The 15,309-nt window shown below is 41.3% G+C and overlaps 1 protein-coding gene across 2 annotated transcripts in view; it reads left to right on the forward strand.

Moving 5' to 3' along the window:
- map3k22 (mitogen-activated protein kinase kinase kinase 22) overlaps nucleotides 1–15,309 on the forward strand; it is a 98,587-nt gene that overhangs the window by 69,791 nt on the left and 13,487 nt on the right. Inside the window, exons 12-15 of one of the 2 annotated variants that reach the window (XM_048529655.2) lie at nucleotides 2,250–2,441; nucleotides 4,002–4,150; nucleotides 10,040–10,171; nucleotides 13,424–13,553. In XM_048529655.2, the coding sequence (XP_048385612.1) occupies nucleotides 2,250–2,441; nucleotides 4,002–4,150; nucleotides 10,040–10,171; nucleotides 13,424–13,553 (603 nt within the window). Of the gene's footprint in view, nucleotides 1–2,249; nucleotides 2,442–3,998; nucleotides 4,151–10,039; nucleotides 10,172–13,423; nucleotides 13,554–15,309 lie in introns of both variants that reach the window. The other variant, XM_048529654.2, reaches the window with a different exon arrangement.

Consider the following 15,309-nt stretch of genomic DNA (forward strand, 5'->3'; position numbering starts at 1 on the left):
CAGAGGCTTTGCAGCCCTTGGAGACAGGAGATTTCTCCTGAAGGAATGGTAATGGTGGAGTTGCTGCAATCATTAAATTTCACCCATGCCTAAATTCTCAGATTCAAGATTCCACTATGTTAATTGAAGAGTAATATGTTCATGTGTCCTGATCATTAACCTATTTGCTTTTGTAAGGTAAGAACAGACAATGCTGGAGCAGCCTCTGTGACTGCCAGGTTATAAAATATTTCCATCATGTTCAGCTTTTATTTACTTTTCCAGAATTAACTGTATTTAGAACATGGGACATCGGACTGTATAGCACAGAAACAGGCCTTTGGGCCCACAGTGTTGTACCAAACATGACTCCAAATTAAACTAATCCCTTCTTCCTACCTTTGGTCCATTTCTCTCCATTCTTTGTGAATTCATGTGCTTATCTAAAAGTCCTTTAAACACTTCCATGTTTGCCTCCACCACCTGGCAGCATGTTCCAGACTCCTACCACTCTCTATGTAAAAAAAAATACTTTCCCCTCATATCTCCTTTTAAACTTTCCCTTCTCATTTTAAATGCACGCTCTCTAGTTTTAGACATTTCAACTCTGTTGAAGAAGCTTCTTACCGTCAACCCTATCTATGCATCTAGTAATTTTATAAACTTCTATCAAGCCTCCCCTCAGCCTTTTCCACTTTAGAGAAAACAGCCTTAGTTTCTCTCGCCTTTCTTTCTAGCTCTTACCCTCTGATCCAGGCAGCATCGTGGTAGACCTTTTCTGCACCCCCTCCAAAGCCTCTGCATCCTTCCTGTTAAAGTGGTGACCAGAATGAACACAGTACTCGAACTGTGGCCCAACCAAAGTCTTTTAAAGCTGCAACGTGACTTCCTGACTCTTGCACTCAGTTCCCCAACCAGAGAAAGCAAGCATGCTATATGCCTTCTTTACAACCCTATCTACTTGCGTGGCCACCTTCTGGGCAATATCTATTTCAACCCCAAGAACCCTCTGTACAGCAATGCTATTTCAGGGTCCTGCCATTAACTGTGTACTTTTCCTTACCATTTGATCTCCCAAAGGGCAGCACCTCACACTTAGCCAAATTAAACTCCATCTCCATTTCACCACCCATATCTGCAACTGATCTATATTCTGCTGTATCCTTTAACAACTTTCTACATTATCCACAACTCCACTGATGTTTATATCGTTTACAAACTTCCTAACCCGTCCATCCATATTTTCACCCAAGTCATTTATGTATACACAAAGAGCAGAGGTCCCAATACAGATCCCTGCACAAGACCATTAGTCGCAGACCTCCAGCCTGAAAAAAACACCATTCCACCACTATCTTCTGCTTTCTATGGGCAAGCCATTTCCGAATCCGTGCGGCCAAGTCACCGTGGATCCCATGCATCTTAATCTTCTGGAAGAGTCTGTTTTGTCAAAAATAAGCGTCCATATCGACAACATCCACTGCTCTACTCTCATCGATCACCTTAGTCACCTCCTTGAACAAATTCAATCAAGTTAGTAGGACATGATCTAGCCTGAAGAAAGCCATGCTGGCTGTTCCTAATTAGGCCACCTTTTCCAAATATGCATAAATCCTGTCCCCAAGAATTTTCTCCAGTAGCTTCCCAATTACCGTTGTGAGACTCACTGGTCTAAAGTTTCCTAGATTATCCTATTTCCCTTCATGAACAGAGGAATAACATTAGCTACTCACCAGTCCTCCAGGACCTCTCCAGTGGCTAGCGAGGATACAAAGGTATTGGCCAAGGTCCAGTAATTTCCTCTCTTGCCTCTTTCAATAACTGGAGTAAGTACCCTCGGGCCCTGGGGACTTATCCACCTTAATGCACTTCAAGAGACCCAACACCACTTCTTTCTTGATCTCAAAATGCTCTCATGTATTAGCATGCTCCACATAAATCTCACTATCCTCCCAGTTGAGTGAATACCAATGCAAAATACTCATTTAGGAGCTAACCCACATCCCCTGCTTCCAAGCACAAGTTCCCTGCTTTATCTGTAAGCGGTCCTATCTTCTCCCTAGTTATCTTCTTGTTTTTAATCTATGTAATGTTACATATTTTGCTTTTCTATTTCTGTTTTAGTGAGATTTTGTGTACAATCTGATTGACATGTTTGCCTACATCTCAGGAAACCTTCTTTCAAATTGCAGTTTATTTCTTGTGAAGTGATGGAGGTGTTTCGCTCTGTGATACTTTCTCCTTTCTGTCGGAATCATTTTCACTTTTAGGGAGAAGAACATTTCCCCGGAGCTTCATCCATCAGGAAAATCTTTTCCAACTGGTTCCTTCCAGTAGGTCTCACAGTGCGAATGGGGACAGCATGGGGAGTACCTTGCAGTATGACGACAGTCGAACAATTCGATGGAGCAATGAAGACAAAAATTGCCTAAAAGTTCATGACAGACATTTGCCTTCAGTGTGTAAGTAAATCTGCAGCTGTAACTGGGGTGGGGCTGCACCGGGATGAGATGTAAAGAATGATGACGAAAGCGTAAATTTCGTTTTTAAGTCATGGTTCAAATTTTTTGGTCACCAAGTATAAGGTCTTCTGTAAAGGTGAAAGTTCCCTGTATTTTGCTCCTTTAGCATCTGCTAGAAAGCATAGAAGGCATTAACTGAGGAATTGTGCACATTGATAAGGTAGTTGCACACAATGATCACAGGAATTGTTATTTCTGGAATATTAAGGAGGGGTGTCATTCTATGTACAAATTAGTACAGATGAAAGGGACCTAGATGCTTCTGGAAAGTCAAATGGATTTAATGTAAGCAAAGGATTTTTACGGTTGCGAAATGTTGCAGTATTATAGAAGTAAGCATTTAGAATGGCACTGTATCATTGCTATTGCCCCGATTTTAATGCAGACCTAGTGGATGATGGGTGGGCTTGGGTTGGCCATCCAGTTTACATCTTTCACTTGAGCCTAACATTCAAACGTTCGTATCTAAATCTGGACTTGACCCGCAACTGTTCTGTTCTCACAGATTAGGTTAGTTTAAAGTTGAGGTTATAAATCATGTAAGGCAAAAAATATCTCTGGAGATGTGATACACATATATTCATAACCTATGGTTTAAAAGAACTTTGTTACACCAACAGAAACGTAAATGCAAACTGCAGATTAGCAGTTAGACAAAAACATAGTTACCCCGTAGATTTGGGGAATGTGCTGAAATGCCTACTTCTTTAAATGATTGAAACTCGCAACCAGCATTAACTGTGTGCCACCACGCGGTCGTGATGTGGGACTTTTGCTGAAAAGAAAGGCTGTGACAAATTAAGAGATAACAGTGTGGGGCCTAAGGAACACAACAGGCCAGGCAGCATCAAAGGAGCAGGATGACAGCATAATCAGAAACCACCAGTGCTTTAGTGGTCACTCAAACTGAAGTCATGTTAACTCAGCTTGCTGTCACTCACGCTCACCTTCTGCTGCAGGTTCTAGTTTGCACAGGAAGCTGTCAGCAGTCTGTCTTCCAACATATTGCTGAGGCACTGTTTTGAATTGAGGAGCATAAGCCTGCTGCCCCCTCTCAGGATGTTCACTCCAACATTTCAACTTTGGGCATTGACAATATGTGGGTTGTGCACAAGAGTTAAGTACATAATTTCTACGTGGATATTACATTTAAGCGTAATAAAATGTCTCAAGACGTGTCATTGAAATTTAATAAAACTAAATTCAACACCAAACATCATAGGTGATACCAGGCAGGTGGCCAAAAGCTTTGACAAAGAATAGGGTCCCAAGGAAAATGAGGTAGAGAGTAGGAAAGTTTTAGGGAGGAAATTCTGAATCTTAAGACCTGAAGAACTGAATACACAACTTACAATAGAGCTTTAAATGGCCTACCGTTATTAAAGAATTATAGAGTTTATTCTCAATAATCATTCTTACTTTCTTTTGAAGTGTAAATAAAGGCATACGGCAGGGAGTGCACAGGAGTGCATTTTAACTGATCTTTTCTTCTACTAGTAGCCCCTCGAGCACCCATCAACTGGAGACTGGGGAAGTTCCTTGGCCGAGGAGCATTTGGAGAAGTTTACCTGTGCTATGACGCAGACACGGGCAGGGAACTGGCAGTCAAGCAAGTGGTTTTTGATGCAGATAGCCAAGAGACAAGCAAGGTTGGTGAATTAGATCCAAAAAGCATGAGTAAAACTGCCTATTACTCACAAATCATGTATTCTTGTTGGACGTGCTGGCAGTTAAGCAAAAAGTCTGTGCCTTCCATTGAATGTTCCATGATTATAGTTAGTTCCAGGAAATAGCTTCATCCTTCTTTCAACCGAGATTACTTCTTGCTAATATAATTTGCTCTTCTGTCATATTTTAAAGTTCACATTTTGATTATGGTAAGTTTTTATTGTAGAACATGAAGAACCTTCCAAAACACTTGGCGATAAAGAGAAAATGCGGAGAAATTTTCAACCAACAAGTTGCTGCAATCTGGAATATATCACTAAAATATTGGCGGAAACATTCAATACTAACTGTCAAAGATGAAATTTGACATGTACTTGAATTGGAAAAGTTTGTGGATCTATGGGACAAAAGCCAAACAGTGGGATAAATTGGGTAACTCTTTTAAAGAACTGGAACAGACACAGAGCTTCCTCAGGACCTCCCTAAGGCTGAAAGATTCTGTGAACATTTATTATGCAGATGCTTCATATTTAATAATTTTTATGAACTTGGGTTTGAAGGATTGTGGATAAGTTTGCATTTATTTTGATGGGTCACTGGAAAGGGACACATTAGAAATTTTTTTAAAAAATAAAACATTTCTTGGAAACCACATGGTTTCAGATAATTGCTGGTCTAGATTGCTTGAACTCACTTCAGGGGAAACACCCATTCTTGTTTTATGATTGGATTTTATTGTTTTTTTGTTGTAAAAGCATTTGTAGGATGCTTATATAGGATGGCCAATCAACCTAACCCACACATCTTTGAACTGTGGGAGGAAACTGGAGTAGACGTGGGGAGATTGTGCAAACTCAATACTGTCTTCAAGGGTGGACTCGTACCTGGGCCCCTGGCACTGTGAAGCAATGCTAACCACTGAACTACCATGCCACCCTAGCAGAGTTCTATACTTTATCCCTTTGCTTTCAAGAATAACTACCATTGGTCAGAAAGTGATTTTCTTTTGACATGCATCCCATTTTTGTTTTGCTTTTTACCTGAAAAATGCCTTTGTATATTTTGGGGGTTATTTGGAAGGCTACCATAGAAACACAGAGCTGTAGTAAAGTTATGCACTAAAAGAATTAATTTAGCCTACCATGTCTGTGTTAACTGAATAAAATAATCACCTATTTCAATCTCCCTGACTAGCATCTGTTCTATAGCATTGCAGGTTACCGAGATTCAGGTGCAGATCGAACTCTGTTTTGAAATAATTTGAGGATTTTCACCTCAATCACCAAACTGGGTGTTGAACTGGACCCCTGTCCATTCTATCCAAGGCCCTCATTTTGTACATCTTGATTAAGTCACTCCTCAGCCTCTTTTGTTCTGAGGAAAACAACCCAAGCCCTTTTAATCATTCTTCATAACTGCAGTTTTCAAGCCCTGGAAACACACTTGTAAATCATCTCTGTACGTTCCCTGGAGTGATTTTGGCCTTCCTGTAACCTGGTGATCAAAACTGTACATAAAACTCCGACTGAGGTCCAAGCAGTTCTTATACAGTTCTAGAATTATGTCCCTGCTGTTGTACTCCATATCTAATGCAGTGAAGGAAAGCACCCCATATGTATTCTTTTCTCCCTCCTCTACTTGTCCTGACACCTTCAGGGTCCTGTGGATATACACTTGAAGGCATCTTACTTTATCTATCACCCTCAGTATTCTCCTTGTGCCCATTGTATATTTCCTTGCTTTGTCTGCCCTCAGATGCATAACCTTGTGCCTTTCTGGATGGAATTCAATTTGCCACTTTTCTGTCCACTCAACCACACTACTTTCATGCAGTTTACTGCCTTCATCTTTACTATCAAGTACCCAGCCAATTTTTATGTTGTCTGCAAATTTCCCAACCTTGCTTCCGAGATTTAAATCTAAATCAATAATATACCCTGCAAACAACAAGGAACCGAATGTGGATCCCTATGGAGGACAACTGGAATGTGATTTCCAGTTGCAGAAACATATGTCAACCATTACCTTTGTGTCCTGTCTCAGAGCCAATTTGGATCTCACTGGCTATATTTTCATGTATCCCATGAGCTGCATAAACATTTATGTTTTCATAAATTGTGTGTTAGCCAGTTACTGCATTTTCATTAAATTTACTTTCATTTTATAATAAATTGATAAATTTGTGTTTATTAAAGAAATCTGCATTATAAGTAATTTATTCTAAGTCTTGCGACCAAGACTGCTTTTCACACCCCGCGTTCTGCAAGGATTCTATCCCATTTTTCCCGTTCTTTTGCCTATGTTGTGTCAGTTCGGATGATAGCGCCCTCCAAATTGGTGCTGCTAACATGGCTCCCTTCTTGCATAACTGTGGTTTTCCACCCTCCTGTGGTAGGTAGGCTCCTCAGCCACATCCAACCTATCACCTGTGCTTCTGCCCTTGCCCCTTCCCATCACTCTCAACAGTGAGGTTGGGTCACAGTTGTCCTCACTTTTCATCCCATCAGCCTCTGCATTCAAAGCATCGTTCTCTGCCCTTTCAGACAACTCCAGCAGAACACCAGCACCAAACACATCATCGCCTCACTCCCCCGTCAGCCTTTTGCAGGGACCATTCTCTCTTGGACACCCTAGTCTACATTTCAACCACCAAAAACCCGCCTCCCTTTTCCCATGGCACCTTCCTATTTAACTGCAGAAGGTGCAACACTATCTCCCTGCTTGCCATCCATGGGCCTGAACAGTCTTTCCGGGTGAAGCAGCAATTTGCCTGTATCTCCGCTAACCTGGTGTAAATCACTTGCTGCACCCAATGTGGCCTGCTGTATACTGGAGAAACCAAATGCAGATTGGGTGACCGCTTTGCAGAACACCTTCAGTCCATGTGCAAGCATGACTGTGACCTTCCATGGCTGGTCCTACAACACAGCGTCCTGCTCGCATACCCACTTATCTGTCCTCAGCATGTTGCAGTACTCCAGTGAATCGCAGCGCAAACTGGTGAAACTACACCTCATCTTCAGATTTGGCACTTTACAACCTTCTGGACTTAATATTGAGTTCAACACCTTGAGATCGTGAACCCACTCTGCTTCCTTCCCTTCCTTTTAGCTTGTCACATTCTCTGAAACCATGTCTTCTCTCCTGTCCCTCCGCTCTCGTGGGACCATCTGTTCTTTTCAGCTTGGCAGTTAGACACCCCTTTGTCTGCGGTTCTCATGTTCCAGTCACCTAATCTGCACTGTCAACATCCCCTCTCCACCCGACTATTCTACAAATGGTTCCCTCTCCACACTTCACATCAGCTCTGACAAAGGGCCATCTAGACTTGAAACGTTAGCTTTGTCTCTCTCCATGGATGCCGCCTGACCCACTGTGATCTCCAGCATGTTTTGTTTTCTACATCTGCAGTAATTTACTCCTACCTGAAGGTGGGTAGTATCTTACTGCTTTCAGTTTAGACTATTGTATTTGCCACTCACTATCTGGTTTCCTTTACATTGGCGTGCCCAAGTGCAGACTGGGTGACCACCTTGTGGTACACCCTGTCCGTGGGAATGACTCTAACTATTTCAATAATCACCTAGCTGTCATGCTAACATTTCTGTCCTGGGCCTGTTGCAGTGTTCCATTGGAGCACAATACAAGCTTAAGAAGCAACATCTCTCTTTCTTTCTGCTTAGGCACTTTACAGCTGCTAGGACTTAATATTAAGTTGTACAACTTCACAGCTTGACCGCATGCTGTCAGTCCTCCATTTTCCTTTCATTCCTCATCCTCCTATCTCCTCCTTCACCCACAGGCTTGTCTTGTTTTCTTAATTTGCTGCAGTAGAGAGGACCCATACTCTCCCTTTCACATGACAATTTACATTCATTTTGGCATCTTTAATTCTGTTTCTCCACAACGAACAATCTTTTTGTCTTTTGCACTGTGCCTTTGCACCACCTGTTTTTCTACTCTCTCCTCTGCCTCTGTCAAAAGTATAAAAGAAAAACATGCTGGAACCCTTTTCGGCTCTCAAGAAGAGTGGTACCAAACTCTGTTTACTCTGTTTCTGTCTCCACAGTTGATGCAAGAGCTGTTGAGTTCATCCAGCATTCTGTGTTTGTTTCAGATTTCCAACGTCTGGACATCTTTTGCTCTTAATTCCTCATCATTTAATTGGCTGCATTCCCTCCAAAGCCAGTGCATTCTTCCTAAGGTGTGCCCAAAGCTAAAAAAGCTACAGCTCAAATCAGGGTTTCTCATTACTTAAGCATGATTTTATGCTTTTTCTAATTTCATGCAGTGAGCTAATCCTTAAGACATAAAGCACCTCATTCCATGAGTCTTTCTATTTTTAGAACTGTGTATGATATTTTAATGTCAGTTTACTTTTGGAAACATAACCCTCTTTGAACTGTTAGTCTTCAGTAGCTAAGGCAGAATCACTTTTTTATGCTGCATTCCCCATTCTTCTTCATGTTACTGTAATCCAAGATATGAAGGTAATTGGAAGCCACAATAAGAAAATATTTGCAAGCAAAATACTATTAGACATCTGAAAGAAACAGTAGAGAAAGCTGGAATTACTTAGCAGTTCTGGCAGAACATGTGGAGAGATAAACAAAGTTAACATTTTAGATCAATGAACTTACATCAGAACTAGCAAAAGTTCTGGATGTAAGAGATTATAAACAAGTACAGTGCCAGGTTTAGTGATAATGGGAACTGCAGATACCGGAGAATCCAAGATAATAAAGTGTGAAGCTGGATGAACACAGCAGGCCAAGCAGCATCTCAGGAGCACAAAAGCTGACGTTTCGGGCCTAGACTCTTCTTCAGAGAGGGGGTGGGGTTAGGGTTCTGGAATAAGTAGGGAGAGCGGGGGAGGCGGACCGAAGCTGGAGAGAAAAGAAGATAGGTGGAGAGGAGAGTATAGGTGGGGAGGTAGGGAGGGGATAGGTCAGTCCAGGGAAGACGGACAAGTCAAGGAGGTGGGATGAGGTTAGTAGGTAGGAAATGGAGGTGCGGCTTGGAGTGGTAGGAAGGGATGGGTGAGAGGAAGAACAGGTTAGGGAGGCAGAGACAGGCTGGGCTGGTTTTGGGATGTAGTGGGGGGAGGGGAAGCGCTGGGCTGGTTGTGTGGTGCATTGAGGGGAGGGGAAGAACTGGGCTGGTTTTGGGATGTGGTGGGGGAAGGGGAGATTTTGAAGCTTGTGAAGCCCACATTGATACCATTGGGCTGCAGGTGTCCATCATGGGCCTCCTGTAGTGCCACAATGATGCCACCCGAAGGTTGCAGGAACAGCAACTCATATTCCGCTTGGGAACCCTGCAGCTCAATGGTATCAATGTGGACTTCACAAGCTTCAAAATCTCCCCTTCCCCCACTGCATCCCAAAACCAGCCCAGCCTGTGTCTGCTTCCCTAACCTGTTCTTCCTCTCACCCGTCCCTTCCTCCCACCTCAGGCCGCACCTCCATTTCCTACCTACCACCTCATCCCACCTCCTTGACCTGTCCGTCTTCCCTGGACTGACCTATCCCCTCCCTATCTCGTCACCTATACTCTCCTCTCCACCTATCTTGTTTTCTCTCCATCTTCGGTCCGCCTCCCCCTCTCTCCCTATTTATTCCAGTTCCCTCACCCCATCCCCCTCTCTGATGAAGGGTCTAGGCCCGAAACGTCAGCTTTAGTGCCAGGTTTAGAAAGGAAGGAAAAGTGGAAAGAAGAAAAGGAAAGGCCTGTGATATTGTACGACATGAATCATTAAATGGGGAAAAATAACACAATGATACAATGTAAAATGGGGTAGAAGATCATTGTTCTGAGGATGGAAAAGCTTTTTCTTTGGTATAATTGTTGCTGCTTCATTGCTCTTGCAGGAAGTCAGTGCTTTGGAATGTGAAATACAGTTACTAAAGAACCTCCATCACGACAGGATAGTGCAGTATTATGGTTCGCTACGGGATACAATGGAAAGAAAATTGTCTATCTTTGTAGAATATATGCCAGGAGTGAGTATTGAACTGTTGCTTTTTACTTTAATTAATCTGCTATGATATATCTGTATTTTTTAAGGTAGTTTTCATCCCATTGCTACAGAAAGTGCTGATGCTTTTTTTTGGGAAATTGTTTCACAGTTATGGCAGCTCTTCAGTAGCTCATTCAAACTCCCATTTGCCATGCGTGAATCTTAACACCAATCACCAGTAGAATATTACACAGCTAAGGGACATTATGATCAAGCCCACATCTGTCATAGTTGACTTTTTATCCTCTATGTTAGTTTCTTTGTTCAAAGTTTGGAGTTTGTTTTCTTGCCACTACAACTACTTAAATGCCTAATTCAACACACTTGGGAAATAATCCAGAGACAGGAAGCTGATAACATTAAAGGCTCGTGAAAGTGGGAATGTTATATTAACATAGAGAATTGTTTTACAAACAAGAAGAAAATATTGGCATAAGCATGGTATTTCAACCTGTTCAGGCTGGGAAATTTAGAGGAGTGATACAAAGTTCAGTACTTGAGCCTCAGCTATTCACAATCTACATTAATGCCTTAGATGATGAGACCGAGAATATGCATCCATTGCCTATGAGGTAAAGCTAGTTGGAAAATTAAGCTGTAAGAAGGACATGGAGGCTGCAAATAATTATAGACTGGTCAAGCAAGTGAGCAACAAGGTTACAGATGAGGTATAATGTGGGTGAGTTTGAAGTAGTTATTCATTTGTGAAAATAGAAAAGCAGAATTTTTATAAAAGGTGTGGAACTTGAAAATATTACTATTTAGAGATACCCTGGTGTGCTTGTACAAAGAATGCAAACAGGCATTTCTGTGGCTACAGGCATGATTCCAAGATGATGTGTTTCCTCCCTGGGCCCAGGGAGAGGACAGCAACAACATAGTTAGAGAAGGGGATGAAGTCCTAAAGCAAGAACTTTGGGAGTTAGGTAGCAGACTGAAAAGCAGAAGCTCACTATTTCTCTGACCCCTTTTGCTAAGGGACCCAATTTTGGGACTTCATTAGTGGCTGCAAATATGTTTCCTCCTTGAATTGCACATTTCTTATATTTTGGTTTTGCTGACATTATGTTGCCTTGCTTTGGGGGGAGGAGAACTGCTACGCCTGGGCTGTTAATAAACACGTAATTTAGTTACTTATAAGTACATTTACAACTAAAATTTTCTTACTATTCATGTCCCCACATTGCTTCAACTGAAGTAGCAGTTGTTTATCTAAGTACAGTAATGATAATTGAGTTTGCACCATGCAAAGCAACTTTATTGTTTTGTCAATGTTGACGATGCTACAGAGCTTAATAAGATACTGACTGGAAACTTAAGAAAGAGCAGACAGTTGGTAAAAATGCTAAATAAGACCTTAAAAAATACAGTGAGAAAGGAGAATAAGTTTGTATTTAAACTTAATAAGTGACTTTGATCACTGGCTTCTGCTAAGGAGCTGATCTCAACCAGGATTCTGGTATAGGGCTTTACGGTTGGATTGAGCTCCCTTTTGCCTAGGAGAGCAAGACCAGACCGGTCGATGTCAAAGCGACCTCATTCAACAAAGCATAACTTTGTCAACGGATTTTACAGTTGGCTTAATAGTATAAAAAAGTGGGAGTTCATATCAGGTGAAGTAATATCTAAGATTTTCTTCTGCGGGATATTGACAGTGGACCTTGTGGAGGAACAAGAAATCACTGACAACAGCTGCTGAATTTTGGTATTGGCGCAGATGCCAGGAGTTGATACAGTTTCATTGTGATAATAAGGTAAACTGTGTTTACAGTCACAAAATCAAGCTGCCATCCAAAGAGTCCTCTCCTGTTTACTGTCCCTTGATACAGTGTCGAAAAACTTGTTAGTTTGCAAATTAGGTGAAAATTGCATTGGCCAAATAGCCTTTCAATTCTCAACTTATATAATAATAAATGATTATAATTACTTTTGCTTTATTCATTTCTGGTGTGTAATTCCAGATGTGCCAGCATAGATCACTGACTATCAGGAAGAGAGGTGAATGAGATATTAGGTTAGCCACAGTGAAAATTTGGATGAGCTTGTTTTTGTGGAAAGTGCACCATGGGAGACTGGTGAGCAAAGCACTGAGATAGTCAGATCTGGGGCAATAAAAGCATTAATGTACCATTAATAACCTATAGTTCATTTAGATCAGTGAATTGTCAGCTGCTGTATTAAATTTACAAAGGGTGATACTTGACATTCGGTGCAATACTACATTGTATGGATACGTACAGTGATCAATAGCAGTGCCCATGTTTTGTGATAAGTTGCACAACTTTTGCCGTGCTACTTGTATTTCTGGTGTCAGCTGTTTGCTTTTGCCAGGTTTCCAACACTTATCTCTGCATCTCCAAGAAGTAGTAAGGGTTAAGCCAAAAGTTTCAAGAGTTAAATTGGTGCCATGCTGAAGGAAAGGTGTTGACCATGTTAAGAAAATGTAAATTCTGCATCGTGCTATTTTCAGCAGCTGAACTTCAGAAATCCTAGTGTATATATTGGCTTCTAATAGATATCTAGCTGACTTTGCCTCAAAATAAAATTGCACTCTTTTTGCAAGTTTTATTAATCAACTATTATCTTCGAGCGTAACAATCAAAACTAAATGTCATGAAAGGACAAGAAACCAGGACAATTGGTTTTGATATCACGTGTGTTCGAAATTAGTTTGTTCAGCACATGCTTCGGGTTGAGTTTGGAGTCACACAAGTACCTGTAACTATTTTTGCTGAGTTTTTATTTCACCTCTTGCTTTCCTTTCATAAAGCAGAGATATTGCTTTGCCCAAGAGGCCATTCTTCCTGCGAGTGTCTGGAGGCTGTTCGAAGGTAGGCAGCACCCAAGCCCATTCACATTGAGACTACTGATTGATTACCAAATACCAGTTAATAATGGGAAAGCCTGACTGACTTCTTTTCTTTCGCTTTCCATCAGTATGTGGTATATTGAACCCATCTATAGTGTTCTGTTGGAGATCAGGAAACCTATAGGAAACCAGGGAGGATCTTGTGGTGCAGAAGTCCCCACATCTAGGCCAGGAGGTTAGTTTCAGGCCCCACATGCTGCAGGGACACGTCATAATATAGCTGAACAGGTTGGTTAAAAATATCTAGGAGTCCAAGGTTGGCATCTATTTGGGTATCCACAGCTTACCATACCTGACATTTTATTACATATTAACTGGTATGTGTTTTTTTTCACCTTTTTAATGGTTAACTTTGTTTCTATGCAGGGTTCTGTCAAGGACCAGTTGAAGGCTTATGGAGCACTTACTGAAAATGTAACACGAAAGTATACCAGACAGATTCTAGAAGGGGTTTCCTATCTCCACAGTAATATGATTGTACATCGAGATATAAAAGGTATTCTATCAGTTTCTTTTCCTCTTCCTGCAACATGTTTTTCATATTAATAGATCACAATCACCAATAAATCAGCCACACTCATTGTCTGTTACTTTGGTGAAAGCAAAGGATTTTTTAACTGAATTGTTATGGTGCAGAAGGAAGCCATTCATCCCATTGTTTCTGCAATATCTCTCTGAGCATTTTGACTTTGTGCCAATCTGTCACTACTGGCTTCACTGGCTTTATTTATAGCCCACTAGGTATAGCAAAATTTCATTGCTTTTGACAGCAAGATACCAGTGCGATTGTAGCCATCCAGTATAAAATGATTTTTGAAGGGTCTATAGCTATGCAGACTGTGCCAGTACAACTAAGCTATGATAGTGTTACACAAGTGGTACTGGCTTAAAAGTCCAGAGCTGCGAAATCAGTAGGAGTATTGTGTGTGCATATTGACATGCAAATTGAAGCAGGTGAAGTCAAAGAACCCTCATACAACCGTAATTGATGGGAAACAGGAGGAAAGCTTTTTATTAGTGTTAGGAAATCTTATTCCACACAGTTAATTAATTGATCTTAATTGAGCTTCGAGTGATGTTCACATGCAGGTTTTTAGTCAACAAATCAATTATTCCATGCAAAGTAGATAAATCAATGCTGCCTGATTCCTTGTAGACTCAAGGTGGGGTTGGGAAAAGCTTGGCAGATGGAATATAATGTGACAAAATGCGAGGTTATGGATTTTGGCAGGATGAATGGAGGAGCTGAATGTTATTTAAATGGGAAAAGACTGCAGAAAGCTGCAACACAGAGAGATTTAAGGGACCTTGTGTATAAATTGCAAAAATCTAGCACACAAGTTCAGTGGGTAATGGGAATGGCAAATTGACAAAGGAAATGGAGAATAACAACATGGAGATCTTGTGAAATTATACAAGGCACTTGTCAAACTGCAGCTGGCATATCGTGAACACTTTTGGATCCCTTATCTAAGAGAAAATATACTGGCATGGAAGTAGCCCAGGGTAGGTTCAATAGGCTGACACACAGTGTGGAAGCACTACCTAATGAGAAGAGGTCGCATAGTTTGGACATGTACTCATTGGAGTTTAGAAATATGAGAGGAGACCTTTTTGAAATGTATAAAATTCTTAGGGGGCTTAACAGAATAGATTTTGAGAGATTGTTTTCCCCCTGTGTGAGAGTCTAGGATGGGAGTACATAATCGCCCATTTAAGACAAAAGATGAGACACATGTCTGTCCACGGAAATTAGTGAATCTTTGGAAGTCTTTAGCAGCAAATGTGGAGAACAACTGTAAGTTTGTAGATTACATAAAACATGGATATGTATTGTGAGGAGAATGCAAAGAGGCTTCAAAGGGGTTTAGACAGGCTGAGTGAGTAGCTAAGAGCATGGCAAGTGGGACATGATGTGGATAAATGAGGTTAATCACTTCAATAGGAGGAACAGTGGTGCAGAATATTTCTTAGATGGTGAGAAATTGGAATGTGGTGAAGATCAAAGAGATCAGGTGTAACTATCACAGAATTTGTTATGGTGCTGAAGGAGGCCACTTGACCCATTTGAGCCTGCACCAGTTCCGTCCTGTTTCTTCATGCCAACCTCCTGCCTATTCCTCATATTTCTGCACAGCACTCCTACACAAATAATCATCCAATGCCCTCTTGAATGCCTGAATTGAACCTGCCTCCGTTACGTTTCCAGGCATACCCACAGCTTGCTGTGAAAAGGTTTTATTGTCACGTTG

The sequence above is a fragment of the Stegostoma tigrinum genome, chromosome 5 (assembly GCF_030684315.1).
Source record: "Stegostoma tigrinum isolate sSteTig4 chromosome 5, sSteTig4.hap1, whole genome shotgun sequence".
Classification (NCBI taxonomy): domain Eukaryota; kingdom Metazoa; phylum Chordata; class Chondrichthyes; order Orectolobiformes; family Stegostomatidae; genus Stegostoma; species Stegostoma tigrinum.